Source organism: Scophthalmus maximus, chromosome 2, assembly GCF_022379125.1.
Source record: "Scophthalmus maximus strain ysfricsl-2021 chromosome 2, ASM2237912v1, whole genome shotgun sequence".
NCBI classification, from domain to species: Eukaryota; Metazoa; Chordata; class Actinopteri; order Pleuronectiformes; family Scophthalmidae; genus Scophthalmus; species Scophthalmus maximus.
The window spans coordinates 30,911,851-30,931,255 of record NC_061516.1 but is presented as its reverse complement, the minus strand read 5'-3'; the positions used below and the strand labels follow the sequence as shown (position 1 = coordinate 30,931,255).

Below are 19,405 nucleotides of genomic sequence, written 5' to 3'. Positions count from 1 at the left end.
TTTCGAGCTACAGTTGTGCATGAATGTGCAAAGTGTGGAGCTGGACCAACGGTATAAAAATAAATGACTTACAGTCAGAATCCAAACGTTTTGGGTCACAAAGGAACAGAGAGAAAGTGTAGAGGATGTACAGAAGCAACAGGCTCAAAAATGTTGAATACTTTTTACCCTGCACGCTGATGTAGCTGCACCTGAAGAGTACTGTTTTCACCCGTGTGTGTGTGTGTGTGTGCGTGCGTATATTGATTATTGGTGTATAGTTTTTAATGTTAAGATCAAACAATGCTTGAATTATCGACACTCCTCCGTGCTGTGTGTTGTCATGAAAGTTAGGGTCAGGTTCACAGGGAACGTTGGCGGACATGACATACTGAACATCACATTAGAGGCATCACATGTAACCGGAGCACGTTCATCTGCACTAAGATAATTCTGTGGTCTGTATTTTTCCCAGCATGCGTTCTTTCAGATGACTATGCCAAGTGCGTGTCCAGTGCGAGGGGCCTCTGCACACAGTGAGGCCACACACACTGTAGCGTCTATCATCAGTGAGCCCCTTCAGACAAAACAGGGTGTGGACGGCTGTCCACTGTTTCCACTGGGCTGCAGGAAATGACACAAATCCAGATGAAATTCTTGTTGGAATTCTCTTTGGGCACACTGTTGTTTATTCTCCCAGGCTGCTATTGTGTAATATTCTGAGGCCCGTCAAAAGTCAGAGTACATGTCTCGCTTAACTAAAGAGAGCGATATCTGGTCTGTGACTCAGGCCAGACCTGTTTCGACTGCCGAGTGTAGCGTTTGTGGTCTGAAGGTCATAGAGGGGCTCTTATAAATCAACACTTTGCCAAAGGTCTTGAACCTTGAAATCTTCCTCATGTGGTTGATTAAAAATGACCAATTACACAACCAACTTAATGGGACGTATTTTCAAATGGCTGGAGCCAATACACATCATGCATTCAAATAAAACTGTCAGGCTCCGCTCAAAATGGTTCTTCACTCAGGCACTGGTGGTTCTTCCATACGTTACCATCATGCAAATCTCTAAATTACTGATTCAGTTGCAAATGTCGACCACAGTGGTGGATAGACATTTGCTTCATCTGACCTCTTTCAGTCACATTTCTCTCCAGTTTTTTTTTTGCATGGGTATTAGTAGTAGTGGTGCCACCTCACCTTTATTGCTATATACATGTTACGTGCAGCTGGTACAGCTTAGTGGGTTACGCCGCTGACTTTGGTACAGAAGGTCAGGGTTTTGATTCCAGGTCATCCCTGGCCCTTAAGCAAGGCCCTTAATGCTACCTGCCTTAGTGATTGTCAGTCGCTTAGGACAAAAGCGTCAGCAAAATGAATGTAATGCAATGTAATTTCTTCATCATGCACTGAATGTGACTTGGTGTATGCCATCTGTGACAACCCACAACAGCAGTAAAGCGATCATCCTCAGCTGATGTGTCCTCAGACTCTCCTGTAAAGGAGACATTGGCCTAAGGTCGCCGAAAAGCCTCTGTCAAGAGGTTCAGTTCAATTTGCTCAATTTCAATGAGCTTAAATCAGGGTTTTTTTCGGATTTAAATCAAGTCAAGAATGTGTGTGCGCCTTTGATCTGTTGATCGTTGCATCAACTGGGATTGTGTGATAGGATTTCATTGGAATGAACATTCAAATCACATGACAGATACTCACGAATCAACAGGCACTTGGTAAACAAGGACATAAACAACACAAATGTAGCAGGTAAAATGCACACAACTTGTAGCTAGCAGAAATACTGTACCACCACTCAGAAATACTGCTACAGGCTAGCAGTCACCTTTGAATCACATCATTTAAATAGACAGAAAACAACTCTCTAACACCAACAATGTGTATAGAGGCAGGGCTTCTTTTTATTTTTTACAGGCATTCCAACTTGTTTATAAAGTGAAATCTAAGATGTGAAATTTAGATCAATAGACTGGGAATAATCAATCAATCTACATCTGCACACACTCAGGCCATGTGTTCATATGTTCAGAATTTCATATCTTGAATTTTTATTTCTTGAATTGAAAGCTTTTAATTTCATTTGAGCAAATTTGAATATAGATTTTTCTCTCTCAATTTGTGAACCCTGAAATATATTTACACTGGAAAAAAATTACAAAAAATCATGAAGTCTTCAGTGGTGAATCAATTTCAAAAATTCTATTGGCTCCTAAAATTAAAAATCGTTATGATCATTATTTGCTTCAATGCTATCAATCGGTAATAAGCAAATGTTTTTTAATGCACAACTTTGTTTGAGTGCTTCTCTTGATAAGTAGAGAATCACAAATGTGCGTGGATGAAGCCAATAGATCTTTAAAAAATGCGACTTACACAACAAATTTTCCGAGCAGGTTAATAATACATAGCAAATAATCCATTGTTGTTATTTATACATTTGTGGCTTTCATATTTAAAACATTTTTTTCCTAAGTACTAATTTATGTCTTTACAATTATTAAAAAATGGAATAATTTATATGTTGCTTGGGGACAAAAGCTGTAAAATCACACCATCAATAGAAGTTAAAACGTGCTGGTCCTCTCTGAATGGAATAAGAAATGTTTCAGCTCTAAATTGCTCATATTTAATGCAATTCTTATTTTATTCAGGACGCAGAAAAAAACGGTCCATTGCACAATACAAAACTTAGCAAACGACAGACACATACAAGACCAAACACATGGAATAAGAAATGACTACAACAGACAGAGTTCCACAATACACAAAAAGAATGTGCAGACATTAGCATATAGACTAAAACGCCAATAGTTCCACAATCTGGAAGTGAACCTAACCGCACTCATTGCAGGGTTCACTAGTGTTGCAATTATGCTGTTGAATGACTCAGTTAGTCTACACATACTGTACATCTGTACATGAGATTCCTGAGCACAGCAGGACAGGTGGATACATCAACACGTACAAACATTTGGCTTGCACTGCTCCATCGTGGCATTTTAAGCAGCAGCCTCATGCCATCATTATATGCCACATTGAGTTTCTGCATACTGCTTTTTTCAGTATGCATTGGGCAGTATACATTGGGGTGCAAAAAGCTTTAAAAAGTGTGCTCTTCACAGACAATGAACACATACTAAATTTGCGATTCAGCATATTAGCTTGTGCATACATCATATACTGTCTGCGAATGTCCCTATCATCAGACAGGTCATCAGTTATATAGTGCCCTAAGTATTGGACCTCATCACACACTTAAAGGACAGTACCAGACAGAGAGAAAGCAGGAAATGACAGTTTATTGTCCTCCCTGCTTCTAGCAATCATAATATTACTCTTCTTAGAATTGTACTCAATGTCAAAGTCTGAGCCATATTGGGACCAGACCCTTAGTAACTGTTGAAGGCCAGCACTATATGGACAAAGAATCAGCACATCATCTGCGTACATCAGGTGGTACATCAGTATGGTGTTCCCAACCATACAGCCTGTTCCACAGTTGTTTAGCAGCTTTGATAGATCATGCATATAAATATTAAAAAGAAAGGGAGATACAATGCATCCCTGCCTAACCCCAGTGCTTACATTGAATGGGGCAGACATGGAGTCAGAGTCATACCTGTGAATTTCAGCATTATCGTTAGTAAAGAGCCTACGGTCGCGGTAGGACCTTGAACGCAGCACAGTTGGTCCGCTGCCACTTCACCTCTTCGTCACTTCCGCCACACAACCTTCTCCGAGAGTTTTGTCTAAGATGGCGTCAGTGCAGTTAACGGATGAGGAGCTTTTCTCCGAACTAAAGCGCTTCGGCTTCACTCCGGGCCCGGTCACCGAGAGCACCCGCCCGGTGTATCTGAAGAAACTGAAGAAGCTTCGCGAAGAGCAGCAGCAGCGGGGCTCCCGGTCCGGCAAACCCCGGGGCGGCGCGGCCGTCAACAGCAGCACTGGCGGCGGCAACACGGCGGGACCCAGGCCGGCCAGCCATGACGTCACGCACCTGAGCTCCAGCAGGAGACCGGGCCGGAAGTCGTCCGTCCTCGGCTTCAGCTCCGACGAGTCTGACGCCGAAGCTCCACTGAAAAGAAGGGGCCTCAATCACGGCGGCGGGGCGGACCGGAGCCCGGCGCTTCAACCGCAACCCAAGATAAGGCCCGTCGCGACGCCGATCGTGGCCCCCAAGAGTGCGCCGAGGAGCAGCGGGTCTTCCCCGGGGCCGGGCGGGCACAGAGGCGTCTCGCTGGGCTGGGGGGTCCGAGCCAGATCCAGCCCCGAGGCGGAAGGGAGGGATTACGACGAATCGGGGGAAGAGGACGATCGCGAGGGGGCACCGGAGAAGAACTCTCGCTCTCTGAATGGCTGCGGGGCGTCGCACTCGGTCCCCGGCAAGTTAGCCGGCGATTACTCGGACTCGGACGAGGAGGAGGTGGGGGCCCGACGGCGGGAGAGGCTGGAGCCGCGACGGAGCCACCTGAAAGCGGGGTTCCTCTCCCACGGAGTCGGCCGCGGGTCGCAGACGGCAGGGGCGGCACGAGAGGCTCGCCCGCCCGGGAGTCCCAGCATGGTGGGAAGGAGGAGGGAGGAGGAGGAGGGGGAGGGAAGGGGCTCGGACCCGCCGGGCGCCTCGCGCTTCTTTCCCCGGAAGACCATCTACGTGTCCCTCGGCGAGAACCACGGGAGAGACGGCGGCAAGAACAACCACGTCGACGGCGAGGGCGGCTCCCCCGGGGGCCCCGGCGGGTTCAGCATCGGCCTGAGGCCGCGCTTCTCCAGCTACAGCAGCCTGCCGCCGCCGCCGCACAGGGCCAACCACTCCAACCACTCGTACAGCCCGGCGGCCAGGCACAAGCCGGCGGCCCCGGAGGACGAGCTGCTCCAGCAGTTCAACAGGGACGAGGTGGCCTCCCCCGGCAGCTTCAGCGCCCACTACCTGTCCATGTTCCTGCTCACGGCCGCCTGCCTCTTCTTCCTGCTGCTGGGCCTCATGTACCTGAGGATGAGGGGCTCCGGGTCCTCGGAGGCGGATGGAGCCAGTGAGTGTGGTTCATTGTGGTGGAGCCAGTGAGTGTGGTTCATTGTGGTGGAGCCAGTGAGTGTGGTTCATTGTGGTGTAGCAGAGGCCCCAGGTGGAGCCAGTGAGTGTGGTTCATTGTGGTGGAGCCAGTGAGTGTGGTTCATTGTGGTGTAGCAGAGGCCCCAGGTGGAGCCAGTGAGTGTGGTTCATTGTGGTGGAGCCAGTGAGTGTGGATCATTGTGGTGTAGCAGAGGCCCCAGGTGGAGCCAGTGAGTGTGGTTCATTGTGGTGTAGCAGAGGCCCCAGGTGGAGCCAGTGAGTGTGGTTCATTGTGGTGGAGCAGAGGCCCCAGGTGGAGCCAGTGAGTGTGGTTCATTGTGGTGGAGCCAGTGAGTGTGGTTCATTGTGGTGTAGCAGAGGCCCCAGGTGGAGCCAGTGAGTGTGGTTCATTGTGGTGGAGCCAGTGAGTGTGGTTCATTGTGGTGTAGCAGAGGCCCCAGGTGGAGCCAGTGACCCGGGCAGACTGGTGGGTCGGGTCCGTGCGTCGTCCCCTCTGACAGGGATGGCTCGGAAGAGCGCTACTCCTCACGTGGACAGATGCTGAGGAGGGTCGACTACAGCTGCTGGTCCTGGCAAAAGAAATAATTACATACATATTCTTGTCCCTTTCAGGAGATTCACCACATAATCACATTTTCCCCGCACTAGTGTAGAAAGACAACGCCCGAGCAAAAAAGGATCTGAAGGCCACTTTGGAGACTACTGCCGACGTGCATGTCGAGAGATAAAGAGCAGATACTCCGCTGCAGCTTGAGCTGTCACGCTCCCGCTGAGCGAGGCTCTGACAATATCTCGTCAACAAGTGCGATCCAAACGCACGTATCCCGTCTCCGGTCGGTCCGTCCTGCAGGTGCAGCCACCGCATGCTCTGTAGTGGCCCGAGCCAGCTCGCCCCCTGACGAGTGTTGGCCCAGTCGCGACACGTACACGTCCTCCCGAGTCGTGTCCGGGCAGAGGCTCGCAGCTGGTCCACTTGTCCACCTCCCCGCTTCTCTCTTTCTTCTCCACTTTCAAACAGAGCTGCAAGCAATTATTGTGATTATCGATTAATCTGTCGATTACTTTCTCGACAGTGTTTCCCAAAGATGATGACCTTAAACCTTCACATTCGAGAAGCTGAAATCATAGAATTTTGTCTTCTATTCCCCCCTCATAAAAACGACTTGGCCAATGGTTGGTCATTCATTTGGTAGTAGATTACAAATCGATCAACTGCTGCACCTCCACTTTCAAACTGTAAGGGTGCCTGCCTTCCCAGCTAGTGATCCAGATTCCGAATTCCTTCTATACAAGGACTGTTAACCGCACGTTCTCCGGACGTCTAAAGGTTCCAGTCGGTGTGCAGACCTCACTCAAAAGAGTGACGCAATCCAACATCAACGTGAACAATAGTTAGAATGAAGGTTAAAGACTTCTCCGTATCTCAAGACTTCCAATTCTGGCCTGGTGATGTGACTCAGGTGCACAGTCCTGCCAGTGGTTTCACAAGGATTTCTGTTCGAGGTTCAGATTCTGTATAAAAAAAGAAAAGAAAAAGTGGCCCAATGTGTACCCCAACCCTGGACGTAAACGTGGCAGTAAATGCCTTTCCTTTCATTTGAAAAACAGATTTGATTCCTAAATTATTCCCCAAAAGTTTGAAGGCGACGTTGTCAATTTGAAAGCAAAGATCTTAAAAACGCCACCGTTCACAGCCTGAAACCGTACTTTGGATTTCAGCCGTTAAAAACTGCGTTTCATAAAGGTTTGCACACAAGAAGTCCGGTAGCTTCACACTGAAAGCACATGCTCGTCTTCTTCTGTGCTCTCGTTTGTGTGTAGCCAGCAGTGTGGCACAACTCAGTTTGTACTACCATACTTGAGTTTCCGTCGCCCCTGACGTGCACGCGGAATAAGCAGCCAGATGTGAGATTTTCCCGAGTATTATGCGTACAGTATAATTCTGAAGTGCCTGGCCGGTGTGGTGAGGCCTGGAGGGCAGAGGTTCGTGTGCAGACGCTGACTCACGTGTGAAGTGATGTCTGAGTGCTAACATTTCACGTCTCCAAACAGGCCATGTCTTTTTGTCATTGTTTCTCCCCTCCCACTAATCCAGCTCTTTGCTTCTGTTTGCTTTACAGTGAAGCTCTGCTGTTGTGTCTGTCCTGACTGTACCACTTTTGTTTTTGTTGTTGTCATTGCAGTTAAGAGCCACCCTTTTGGCAGCGAGTTTGACTCTTCTTATGTAAGTAGATATTTTCCTCCTCTGACCCCCCCCCCCCCCCCAACACACACACACACACACACACACACCTCCTCTTCTAACTGTGTACAACAGAGTTGTGTTGCAAGTTTTCTTCCACATGTAGCGCACAGGAAATGCGATGTGTACGCCTAACCTGGAATTAGATCGGTAGCATGATGGATGCGAGCGGTCGTCGCGGCTGAAGTGCTGGTGTGCTAATGAAGTTAACTCGCCCTCGTCCCAGCTCTGCTGTCGACTGTCCCAGGGTCAGCGCTGCCCCCTCAACGCTTCTGATTTTCCATAGGGATGTGCACAAAAACTGAGGAGTACTAATTGTCTGGTCGGGAGGTGTTTCAAAAGTTTTGTCCGCCCCGTTTCCATCAACAATCGGAGATCAAGCTGTAAAACCAGTTTAAACTGAAACTGAACACTATTAATAACTCGCGTCAGGTTCTAAACTCATTTTAGGAGTCGACTAAATCCCCAGCACTGGATTATAGAGATGCACTGAGCCGAACCGGGCGTGTTTTAATACATTAGTATCTGCAAGAATAAAGCAGATCAAAATCTGATCCCTTCTCTAGACGACTCTGATGTATTTTTTCCACCTCAGCCTGCGCGCGCGGAGGTGCTGTGCTCCGAAATGACAGCCGGCCTCTGGAGTGCAACGTTCTGCTGCGTGTGTGTGGGGGAAAGTGAAGAGTCTGCAAATGTGGAAAATGATTTAGTGGGCGCACCAGTGAGTGACTCCCGAGTGCAGACACTGATGTGTCTGGATCCGTGCCACCATATGCAAAGAGCGGCCTCCAAAGCATTCAGGGAGCAGCGAGCAGTCGAACATCTAATCAGAGAGCTTATTAATGTTGATTTGCGAGTGACTTGACGACTGGTCATAAACTTTCGTCTGGCTCCGTTGATTCCGTTTGTGATGGGAGCTCTGTTGTACAACACATCACTGTACAACGGCAGGTTGACTGCGCCTACAGCCACATTACTACGTTTTCGTTTTACGGCCGACGGCCACACCATGCTCGGAAGTTTGGGGAAAAGCTGCTGGCTTCGTTTTTGGTTTGAACACTCTGGGGGCCTGCGTCAAAGTACGGGCGGTGAGATGTTTTGGAAACAACGAAGCAGTCACCCGCTTCCTGAGCGGTTCTCTTCAGTCACGACGCAGCTACCAACGGTGAAGGCAAAACATTGTAATCACTTACTTACAGTTCCACCTATCGCCTCGTCGTCGGTCCAAAAAGAGAAATCCCGGCTGTTACTTTATATTATTGTTGTTTCTCATTCGCAGTATTTTCCGAGAGTAAGCGACTCTACAGAGTAGACAGTCCGCTTCCTGTTTACACCGACACACGCCCAGTGCACGTGGATGGTCGCGTGATGCGCCTTTTGGATGGAGATTAAAACTGATGCAGAGCTAAAATGCTTAGTGTTAAAATGAAAACCTTGCAGTGTGGAATGGATGTAGCTTGAGCACTTGCGTAGTTCCAACAGAGTCATACGTCTTCTCTCCATCTGATCGAGTTGAGTTCAGGAGTTACACTGTCCCGGTTTCTTTTGCATTTGTTTCTAATGAGGTGTATATCTCATGTTAATAAACATAATAATCTTTGGATCAAGTTGCTGTTGGCCCTGTGATACGCTGACGACCTGTCCAGGGTGAACCCCACCTCTCGCCCAAAGCGCTATACATAACGGGTGGATGGAGTTGGTATATTGCCAATAACTAAAGGGCTGTGGTCAGTGTTTGCGGCAAAAATCGGCACTTGTTTGTAATATTTTGCTTCCCCTCAGCGTTTCAGCTATCACAGTGCCATCAGAAAGTTCTAACAAATAATATAGCCAATACCTGCACATCGGTTGTCGTGTCCACTAAGTGTCTGTTGTTTGCAGGACAAGGCGCACAAGGAGCTGATCCTGAAGCTGCTGCTCAACCTCCACGACCACCTGGCCCACATCGCCGGTAGCTATAACCTCTCTCTCCCTCCGTCCTCTGACTGACTGACTGGCTGGCTGTGTCCAGCTGTGCGAAAGTTAGGAGTTTTCTCTCAGGGCAGCTCCTCTCGCTTGTCACCATCACAGTATGAATCTGCACTAACGCGTGACAGCTATTCAATTCAAATATAGAGCTTGTTAATGTGGTTGAGCTTAAGCAATATTAAGGTGCGACAGGTATTGGAATGCTGCCCCAACCGCTGAGCATTGATATCTGTGACAGCACACGCTGGTGCCGGACAATATTTACCTTGTAGAGCTAATGAGAGCATAGCTACTGTCTGTGCTTTTAATTACTGAAAATGAAAAACCCCCAACAACAGTTATTAATTATTAATTTCCCCGATGCACAAATGAAATCAAGCAGGATCCGTCGCTGAGTGGCTCCAGACATTAGCACTAGACGATGCAGCGAGCGGGAGTGAGAGAGTTGCTGTGATGTAGCGAATGTTACTTGTTGTGTAAAATGTGTTAGTTTTTTTCCCCAGACCATATGTTCATCTTCTAGTTCTTTACAATAACAGTGACTCTCATAATAAGTGTGCAGTTAATATTCTGTTCACATGGATGAAGAAAAGACAATATATTGTCAGACAGGAGCAATCCTCGATCAGGCAGAGCTGTAAAGGCAACTCATAATGTTGTAATAAAACCAGAGGACCTGACTTATGATAGATGATAATATCTTAATAAATACTTCCTTATCCAGAGAGCTCACATGCTTCGTTCAGATCACGCCCGATTGAAAAGATCGAGCACTTTATTAGGAACACCTAATACAGGCCCACCTGTTTATTCATGCAGTTATTTAATCAGCCAATCACGTGGCAGCAGCGCAGTGTATAAAATCCTGCAGACTACGGGTCACGTCATAAATCAGAATGAGGGGAAAATGGGATCTCAATGTCTGACTGTGAAACGATTCTAGAATCTTAAGAGTTTTTAACTCGGAATGAACAAAACCAAAGAACATCCAGTGAGCAGCAGCTCTGTGGAGATGTCCGTGAAGAGCGGTCAGATTGGTTTGCAGAGTCTCAAAGGAAAGTTTCATCCATGCAGTGAAGAATTGAGGCAAAGTGAGGTGTTCCAGTGTACATTATATATGGTTCGATGTCCTATATCTAAAATCTACGGTGATTGTAAAAACTTTGTGTTGTGCATATTTTCGTCATTGATGGTTTGAACCCTATGATTATAGGCCAGCACGACTGTGGAGACCAGACGAGCCCAAACAGGAGTCTGTCCATGGAGGAGGCCTCAGCGTATTTACGGGTACGTCCACGTCATCACGAAATGTACTTTGGAGACATATCTCCTGGTGAAGGATCGTGTGATGTGTGAGTCACGTAGTGTGAACAGCACAACGACTGAGAAAAAAAAAGCCTGCGATCAAAAGACGGTAATTAAGTAATTATGGTCATCGTGGAAACCTCATCAGTGCCTGTGTCTTTTTGTTCAGGCCCAGAATGACGAGTTTGACGAATTCATTCTCACTTCTCTGGAGTGGATCATCCGGACAGGCCAGGATGTTGGGATAAGGTAACGCACAACACGAATATTGATGTTGATCACAAGCTTCAGAGATTCTCTCTTTGCTCACTCTCTGTGTTTGCGTGTGTAGGCTAAAGGGGCTGGTAGCCGATGATCCAGTGACCGACGTGTCCGAGATCTCCCGGCTGGAGTCCACACATCCCAAGATGCCCTTCACGTGCCGCTTCCGCCGAGCCTTCCTCACCGTCATCAGCAGAGTCTTCCTCATCGCAGTCGGTGAGATACCCCTCAGCAGAATAAATGTGTTCCCACGTAACCTTTTTTTTCCTTCAGACGCCTCAAGTAGTTGTACCTGAACTTTTCCCCCCCCTGTGTGTGTGTGTGTGTGTGTGTGTGTGTGTGTGTGTGCGCGTGTGCGTGCGCGTGTGCGTGTGCGCGTGCGAGCAGTGGTAGGCTGTGTGTGGAGTGTGGTCTGCTACGTCAAGTACCGCTGGAGGAGAGAGGAGGAGGAGACCAGGCAGATGTATGACATGGTGGAGAGGATCATCGGTAAGGAAACCGCACGCGCTCAGCAGACTGTCGACCAAGTGGCCACGTGTTCGCTTCCTGTCACTGCGGCACGTCTCACGCTGACATACAGAACTTTCATCTCGGCCCAGTAACAAGAGGCTCCCCATTTGTTTCACTAGGAAACTGTTAACTTGCGAGAATTTAGAATAAGATTAACTACTAACATCATGATGTACTAGCGTCATTGAATCAGTTTTCAAACCCCTTTTTCTCTTTCTTCAACTCATTATGTTGTCAATGTATTTTTATATTGATCAAATTGTCATGTTTTTGCATTAATGTCTTTAATCCTTTGTTAAAGTGAAAACATCGAGTATTCAGAGCCTTTTCCATGTCACTTCAAATCGTGGTCAGCTGCGGTTTATTAATCGCTGAGATGTCTGGCAAATTGAATGGGCTTCATGCACTAGGCTTTGTGACGTACTTCCGTTTCAAAATAATGCTGCTCGTCTGTTTACTGTTACTGTTTACTCAATACTTCATTCACTACCTCATTCAAAGTGTATGCAGGAGAATGTCCAAAACGGGACATCCCGCTTTTTGTTCGGGGTCATCGAAATTTAATGGTGTACTAAGTTTCATGGGTTTCCGACCCATCCCGACCTGAGAAGACGATGGCTGGTGATCATACGTCAGGATCATTTCTCAGTCACCTCTCACACGAAGGTTGTGCAGCAGACACTTCGTTACCTATCAGCTAACGTAACGAAACAGTTGAGCGGTACTAAGTAGAACCCTGACATAGCAGGCACTGTGACAGAGCCTCAGAAGTTCTGTGCAGAGGTGGGAGAACCTGGACGTTGTAGTCTAGTGGATAGACAGAAGCCACTCCGAGTGACAGGCACATGGCAGCCTGCTGGGAGTTTAACAAACAGCTCACAGAAACTTCCCATCCAACCCCAGGGAGCTTGAGAGGATGTGACAGGAAGAACAGGATCAACTGCCCAAGTCCAGGTGTTAAAATCTTGTAGAAACTTGGCCGAGAAGCTCCAAGTTGTAATTTTTGTTAAAAGGAGCTTCTACAAACGACTGAATTAAGGGTCTGAATACGTTTGTAAATGAGGTTTCTATTTTAGTCTTCACCTCTTCATCATCAGTTAATCTATGAAGCTTGATGAAGAAACAGGCATTTTGACCCTTTGAAAATCCAATCTACTACACAATGAAATATGGTAAATGTGAAAGGCTCTGAATACTTGTGCCCTGAACATCATGTCCCGGTGATTTGTGGCACTCGAAAACTGCAGATTTGTCCACATCATGCTTTAGTATTTTATTCTTTGTAACTTTTTTTTCACGCACAGATGTGCTGAGAAGCCACAGCGAGGCTTGCCAAGAGAACCAGGACCTGCAGCCCTACCTGCCCATCCCCCACGTCCGAGACTCCCTGGTCCAGCCTCAGGACCGGTCAGTACCGACGCTGCTACGGCTCGATCCCAATCCAGACTTGACGAGGGTTAAGAAAAGTACATTTAGGCCTGAAATTAACATTGCCGCTGATGATGAATCCTCTCGTCCCACTGTCGATCTAATAAATGTGACTTCAGTCTTGAGTTGAGACTCCAAGGTTCTCTAGTCTCAGGTCTCCTGTTTCGAGTTTTGGCAGTGTACTGGGTAGAGGAAGCTTCGCAGGGCGGTAATCCTGAACCGGCCGACCCAAGCGGTCTGAGAGGTTCATGCTGGTTCAGCAGATTGGATAAGTGTCGTGGACCTAAGCCGCTCAGTGATTTATTGGCCAGTGGTAGGATTTTAAAAATTAATTCTTTCCGAGACTGGTAAACAGTGGAGTGAACCGACAGCTGGAGTCACGTGCAGCAGGGATCTGGATCAGCCGGAGCTGATGTCTATTGATCTGTGCGAGGAAGAGTGTGTCAGACGTTCTCATGTCTTACAGGAAGAAAATGAAGAAGATCTGGGAGCGGGCCGCGAGCTTCCTGTCAGCCAACGAGTCCCGGATCCGAACGGAGACCCAGAGGATCGGTGGAGCCGACTTCCTGGTCTGGAGGTGGATCCAGCCTTCTATTAGCTGTGACAAGAGCTCCCTGATGCCCTCGAAAGTCTGGCAGGGAAAAGGTAACGCACACTGAATATCGTACTGCTCAAGAATGTAGGGTATCAAGGGTAAACGGATATTTAGAGAGGAGAGCACACTGTCTCCACTGTCGGTAAATGTCCAGCCTTTCTCCGAGGCCCGGGCTGCGTGCAGCCTCCTCTGTGGGGGTGTTCCCACTGTCGGCAACAATTTGTGTGACTTCTGGCCTCGCCCTGATCCCTGACCCTGTGGTGGCTGCCTTGGACAAATCCACTCACAGCACACGGAAGAGCTGCTGTGCAGGAAGAGAGCAAAGAAAGCTGAAGGTTACGCTACTTCTTAGTTTAAACTACATTAACTACATTGGCTTCATGGCCCAGTTAAGAGCCTGTGTTAAGATCCGCTCACGAGTGGACAGCTCTTATTACGTCTGTTCACACCCGGTGTCCGAATGCATCCTGAATCTGACTCTGGATTTCTTTTCCTCACTGTATGTTCTGTTCACAAAGACAAAATGATGTACACTGTACCGTACCAGCTGTGTGCTCAATGTCCCCTTGTCTCTCGCCTCCAGCGTTCCCCCTGGACCGGAGGAACTCACCTCCCAACAGCCTGACTCCATGTCTGAAGATCAGAAACATGTTTGACCCCGTCATGTGAGTTTCCTCGTTTTTTTTTTTCATTTCCCACAGTGTATACAGTTCATCCAGTTAGTTTTGGTTTCACATTGCAATTTCTGCAAGCGCACTGAAGAACTTCACATGACTAACCTGCGTGCTGTCAATTCAGCGAGACGTCTTTTTCTTCTACTGCTCAAAAAAATGAAGGGAACACTTCAACAACCCAATGTCACTCCAAGTTCATCACACCTGTCCCGTCAGGAAGCAACACTCATTGTGAATCAATTTCACCTGTTGTTGTGCAAATGAAACAGACAACAGGTGGAAATGAGAGGCAATTAGCAAGACTACCCCTATAAAGGAGTGGTTCTGCAGGTGGTCTGTTCTCCTCGTTTCTGACTATTGTTTTGGTCACTTTTGAATGTTGTTAGTGTTCTCAGCCCTAGAGGTAGCATGAGGCGGTGTCTACAACCAACAGAAGTTGCTCAGGTTGTGCTGCTCATCCAAGATGGCACATCAATGCGAGCTGTGGCAAGAAGGTTTGCTGTGTCTGTCAGCACAGTGTCCAGAGCATGGAGGAGATACCAGGAGACAGGCCAGTACACCAGGAGATGTGGAGGGGTCCGTAGGAGGGCAACAGGCCAGCAGCAGGACCGCTACCTCCTCCTCTGTGCAAGAAGGAACAGGAGGAGCACTGCCAGAGCCCTGCCACATGACCTCCAGCGGGCCACTAATGTGCATGTTTCTGCTCAAACTGTCAGAAACAGACTCCACGAGGGTGGTATGAGGGCCCGACGTCGACAAGGAGGGCCTGTTCTTACAGCCCGACACTGTGCACGGCGATTGGCATTTGCCATTTGACAGTCTGGAGACGCCGTGGAGAACGTTATGCTGCCTGCAACATCCTCCAGCATGACCGGTTTGGTGGTGGGTCAGTAATGGTGTGGGGAGGCATTTCTTTGGATTGCCGCACAGCCCTCCATGTGCTAGCCAGAGGTACCCTGACTGCCATTAGGTACCGCGATGAGATCCTCAGACCCATTGTGAGACCATATGCTGGTGCAGTGGGCCCTGGGTTCCTTCTAATGCATGACAATGCCAGGCCTCATGTGGCTTTAGTGTGTCACCAATTCCTCTATGATGAAGGTATTGATGCTATGGACTGGCCTGCCTGTTCCCCAGACCTGAATCCAATTGAGCACATCTGGGACATCATGTCTCGTTCCATTCACCAACGCCACGTTGCACCACAGACTGTCCAGGAGTTGACTGATGCTTTAATCCAAGTCTGGGAGGCGATCCCTCAGGAGAACATCCGCCGCCTCATCAGAAGCATGCCCAGGCGCTGTAGGGAGATCATACAGGCACGTGGAGGCCACACACACTACTGAGCCTCATTTTGACTTGTCTGGAGGAATTTTCACTGACGTTGGAGCTGCCTGCAATGTGATTTTCCATTTTTATTTTGAGTATGGCTCTGAATCCAGACCTCCATGGGATGATCATTTTGATTTACATTGATCATTTTTATGTTATTTTGTTCTCAACGCACTCTACTATATATTGAATAACGATTAACAACTGCAGTAATTCATTAAATGAGATCTAAGATGTGTTGTTTAAGTGTTCCCTTTATTTTTTTGAGCAGTGTATATTTGCTATCTGCCTCAACTTACTGTAATTGGTCCGAAAGTCCGAATCATCCAAAAAATTGTTTTCACACTGCTAACGAACCGAACCATTGTTAAAGTTTTGTTCCATTTGTCCGGACCAACCAAGGTCGGTTTGAAAGCATAGTCCTGTCCCACGGATCTGACTTCCTGTCTTTTCAGGGAGGTTGGGGAGAACTGGGATCTAGCCATCCACGAGGCCATCCTGGAGAAGTGCAGCGACAACGACGGCATCGTCCACATCGCTGTGGACAAGAACTCACGAGAGGTATGCTCCACGCCGTAAACGACGAAATGCTCACATCTGACCTCCGTGCTTCGAGCTGCAATGAGATCACACTGTGCTTCCTGCTCTCTCCACAGGGCTGCGTCTATGTGAAGTGTCTCTCTGCAGAGCACTCAGGGAAAGCCTTCAAGGCACTTCACGGCTCCTGGTTCGATGGTAAAGAACACACTTAATAACACTTACATTTAAATCATATCAGCAGCGACACACAAACAGATCTAAGGGTTGTGTGAGAAGACGATTTACTATCCGGGGAGTCTAGTTTGAAGAATTCATCCATCGAGCGTTTCTCCTTAATAAAGGCTGAAAAGCTTTATTCATTCACTTGTTTGTTTTAAAACAATATTTCTTTAAGTTTAAAGCAGAATTCAGGCGAAAATCCATACTCTTTCTACTAAGTTTACTTTTCCTAATGCAAGATTCACAAAATGTAATTTAAGTAATTTTTCTGCATATTCGTGTAACAACCGTTACGCGCTACAATTCATAACCCACGAGGACACGGCAACTCCGGCTCAACAGTGTGATTTTGAATCTTCTTTCCACATCAAGAAATCCGCTGCACTATCAAATCGGCCTCCGGCTTCCACACTGAAAATTATGACACGGCTCTACAGGATGGAAAAGAATTGATCAGACTGTTATACTTTGTTTGGTCCATGTCCCATCCGCTAACTTGGAGGAAGCGGGGTTATATCATGTACTGCAGCCAGCCACCAGGGGGCCATCAAGGTGTTTAGGCTTCACTTTTTGGCAACTGTCATGTCGTCCATCTTCATATACAGTCTTAGCGCAGGGATAGGTCTGATCTCGTCCCCAGTTGACTTTTTTTTTTTAAACCTATTATTTTAATATTTCTTTTATCTAGTTTTTACTCTGTAGCACCTTGAGATTGCTTTTAGAAATGAAAAGTGCTGTATAAATGAAATTTATTATTACTCCACTCCTGAGCTAACATTAGCCAATACTGCACTGACACTCTGGGCCCCGTAGGGGGCAGAGGAGAGGCACTGAGGCACGACACTGGGGCATGAATGTCCCATCCTTTGTCCCGAGCCCTTTACAAAGAAATAAGTTTGACTGTCGCAGTAAAAGTCAGAAGGTTTTTCAAGTTGCTTTACAATCTGTTGACAAATTGACAATAAGTATAACAATTAATTGCTCCACATTCTTACTTTAAGTACCTTAAAGTACAAAACTGCCGTGACGTGATACAAATTGCTGATTGAGTAAGGATCCAAGAAAACAATGGAATATAGAGAAATGTGGAAACCGTAGCGGAAGGTCCCCAAACAAAAGTAAGCAACTTGCCAATAGCCTCGCGACTCACTGAAGCTGTGAACTGCGATGTGGTGATTAGCTCCAGGTATGGTGTCGAGTGGTCCGTGACGGTCTCCCGTCTCCGTTTGTCACAGGTAAACTGGTGACGGTGAAGTATCTGCGCTTGGACCGGTACCACCAGCGCTTCCCCCAGGCACAGGGCTGCAGCGCGCCCCTGAGGGCCTCCATCCTCCACCTGAACGCCTCGGGCGCCACGGACACTGCGCCCAGCCAGCAGCGCCACGGCTCGGCCAACTCCTCTGGCTTCTCGTGAGACGCCCGCTCTCGTTCTCCTTTGCGTCATCCTCTTCTGTGCCCTCCCAGCATCACAGCACCGGTCTGCTGCTGCTGCTGCTCCTTCACTGCTTTATAAACGGGGAAGACTTCAGTCTGTGCCGCGGGAGAGCTTCTTTCTTTTATTTTTCATTTATTCGTTTGTTTGTTTTTTTCAACACAGGATCGCTGCAAGAGAAGCTATTCTGCGTTGCAGTTGTTTGTTTTCTATAATCATTGTATTAGAAATGTTATGGATTTAACATGGAAGCAAAGCTCTTGTGGAATATTTAAGACGTGTGCAGAAACTCCAGCCCTCCCTCCTCCTCCTCTTCCTCCACAGTGCAACCAGCTGGTCCCGCGTTGGAACTCATCTGGGCACTGTAAGAAAATGGCTGCATGTTTCAGAGTCTGCCTCTCCCTATGTAAGCTTTCAATACAAACACAGCGTGGATGTTGATTTCCTGAAGATGTTCGATGTACTCCTTGTTATTATTATTATTATTATTATTACTCTGGTTTTTATTATTTAGTCGAGCGAGGGAGGCATGAACAGATTTGCAGCGGGATGTGTCATGTAAATACATGTGAATGATGGCACAAGCTTTATTATTACATCTTCTCTATTAAAAAGCAAACCATAAGCTCATGGTTTTTTTTTTTTCTGTTGTTGCCGCCGCTGCTGCTCACTCGCCACAGCAGAGTACATGTGTTTCCAGAGGCGAACGGGCCCCGAGAGGCTCTGATAGCACAGCACACACACGGAACAGTGCGGGCGGTAGAACCCAGCGAGGATCTGGCCGCTGTGCCTGTCGCGTGCTCCATGTATTCCACGTCCGGGCTTTTCGTTCCCTTTTGTCCTCGGTTCTGAGCGATTGTAACAAAATCAGGGGGCGTACCTTTAACAGTCACGTCAAACCTCCTGCCGCAGATATAATCCAATATATCCCCAAGTTGTTATTATTATCACTTATTACATTTGTTATTTACCTTTTTGAAGTCGGTTAACGTACTGTTGGTGCGACCCCTGCAACGAGTTGGATTTCCACACCGGTTCTCGTCCGACGGCGACCAACAGACCAGACGACGTTCCGTTCGCAGGCTGTGCCCGTCACACTTTGGTCGACGATGTCCCTGTTCCGTCACGACCGATCTCTTTTGATCATATCACAAGGCTGCCGCGCTTTTTGGTCATATGGAGTGCTGCGTGAATGTTGTACGTCTGTAAGACTCTAACCTTCAGTATCCCAGTCCCTCTGAGGACACTTCACTGATCGCCCGTGTGTTTATACAGCACCCGTGTTCAGAGGAATAGATCAAATACAGGAAAGATTTTTTTTAAATGCAGTGAATTGAAAGTTGGATTCAGTATTTGCAGTGGGAAATTGTACAAATGATGCACATTTCAAATGTTCAACAACAAATCTGCTGCGATGGGTAGCAGACAACCCGAAAGTGCCTTAAATTTGTGCTTTTGTTATTTTTAATTTTTTTTAAAGACTGGCACTGCTTTACAGAACACTGTGCTGGATTCAAGGGGTGAGTCAGGCCTGCCATAGATGTAGTCATGTTAGTTTTACAACTTCAGATTTGGTATTTTGTAGCAGTTTCCTTTCATATTAAACCAAATGCTTCTCTCTTATTTATTTCTACTTTTTTTTTTTTTTATCTAAACAGCCATGATGTACTATTTTAATGTCACTATACCTGTTACATGCATGTCAAAACTTTTAATTTTAATCAAGAATCAACCTCACATCCACTTCCAAACAATTGTCAGGATGTGTACAACGGCAAAATAAAGTGAACACTTTGGAAAGCAGCCAGTTGTTTAGTGCATCACTGTAAATCTA

At 47.3% G+C, this 19,405-nt stretch overlaps 1 protein-coding gene across 1 annotated transcript; it reads left to right on the top strand.

Annotated features, from left to right (window-relative positions):
- The first annotated feature begins 3,721 nt into the window (after positions 1–3,721).
- lemd3 (LEM domain containing 3) lies at positions 3,722–19,374 on the top strand. The gene is made up of 13 exons (XM_035627124.2): positions 3,722–5,024; positions 7,249–7,289; positions 9,189–9,258; positions 10,489–10,562; positions 10,750–10,829; positions 10,912–11,057; positions 11,229–11,330; positions 12,656–12,758; positions 13,246–13,424; positions 13,958–14,039; positions 15,836–15,941; positions 16,037–16,115; positions 17,375–19,374. Exons 1-13 carry the CDS (start codon positions 3,749–3,751, stop codon positions 17,551–17,553), a joined length of 2,517 nt encoding a protein of 838 aa, XP_035483017.1. The 5' UTR covers positions 3,722–3,748; the 3' UTR covers positions 17,554–19,374.
- The last annotated feature ends 31 nt before the right edge of the window (positions 19,375–19,405 follow it).

Coding starts and splice junctions, on each gene's coding strand:
- lemd3 (XM_035627124.2), top strand. CDS start 3,749: ATGGCGTCAGTGCAGTTAACGGATGAGGAGCTTTTCTCCGAACTAAAG. Junction 12,759..13,245: donor CTGGTCCAGCCTCAGGACCG/GTCAGTACCGAC, acceptor CATGTCTTACAG/GAAGAAAATGAAGAAGATCT. Junction 13,425..13,957: donor GAAAGTCTGGCAGGGAAAAG/GTAACGCACACT, acceptor TCTCGCCTCCAG/CGTTCCCCCTGGACCGGAGG.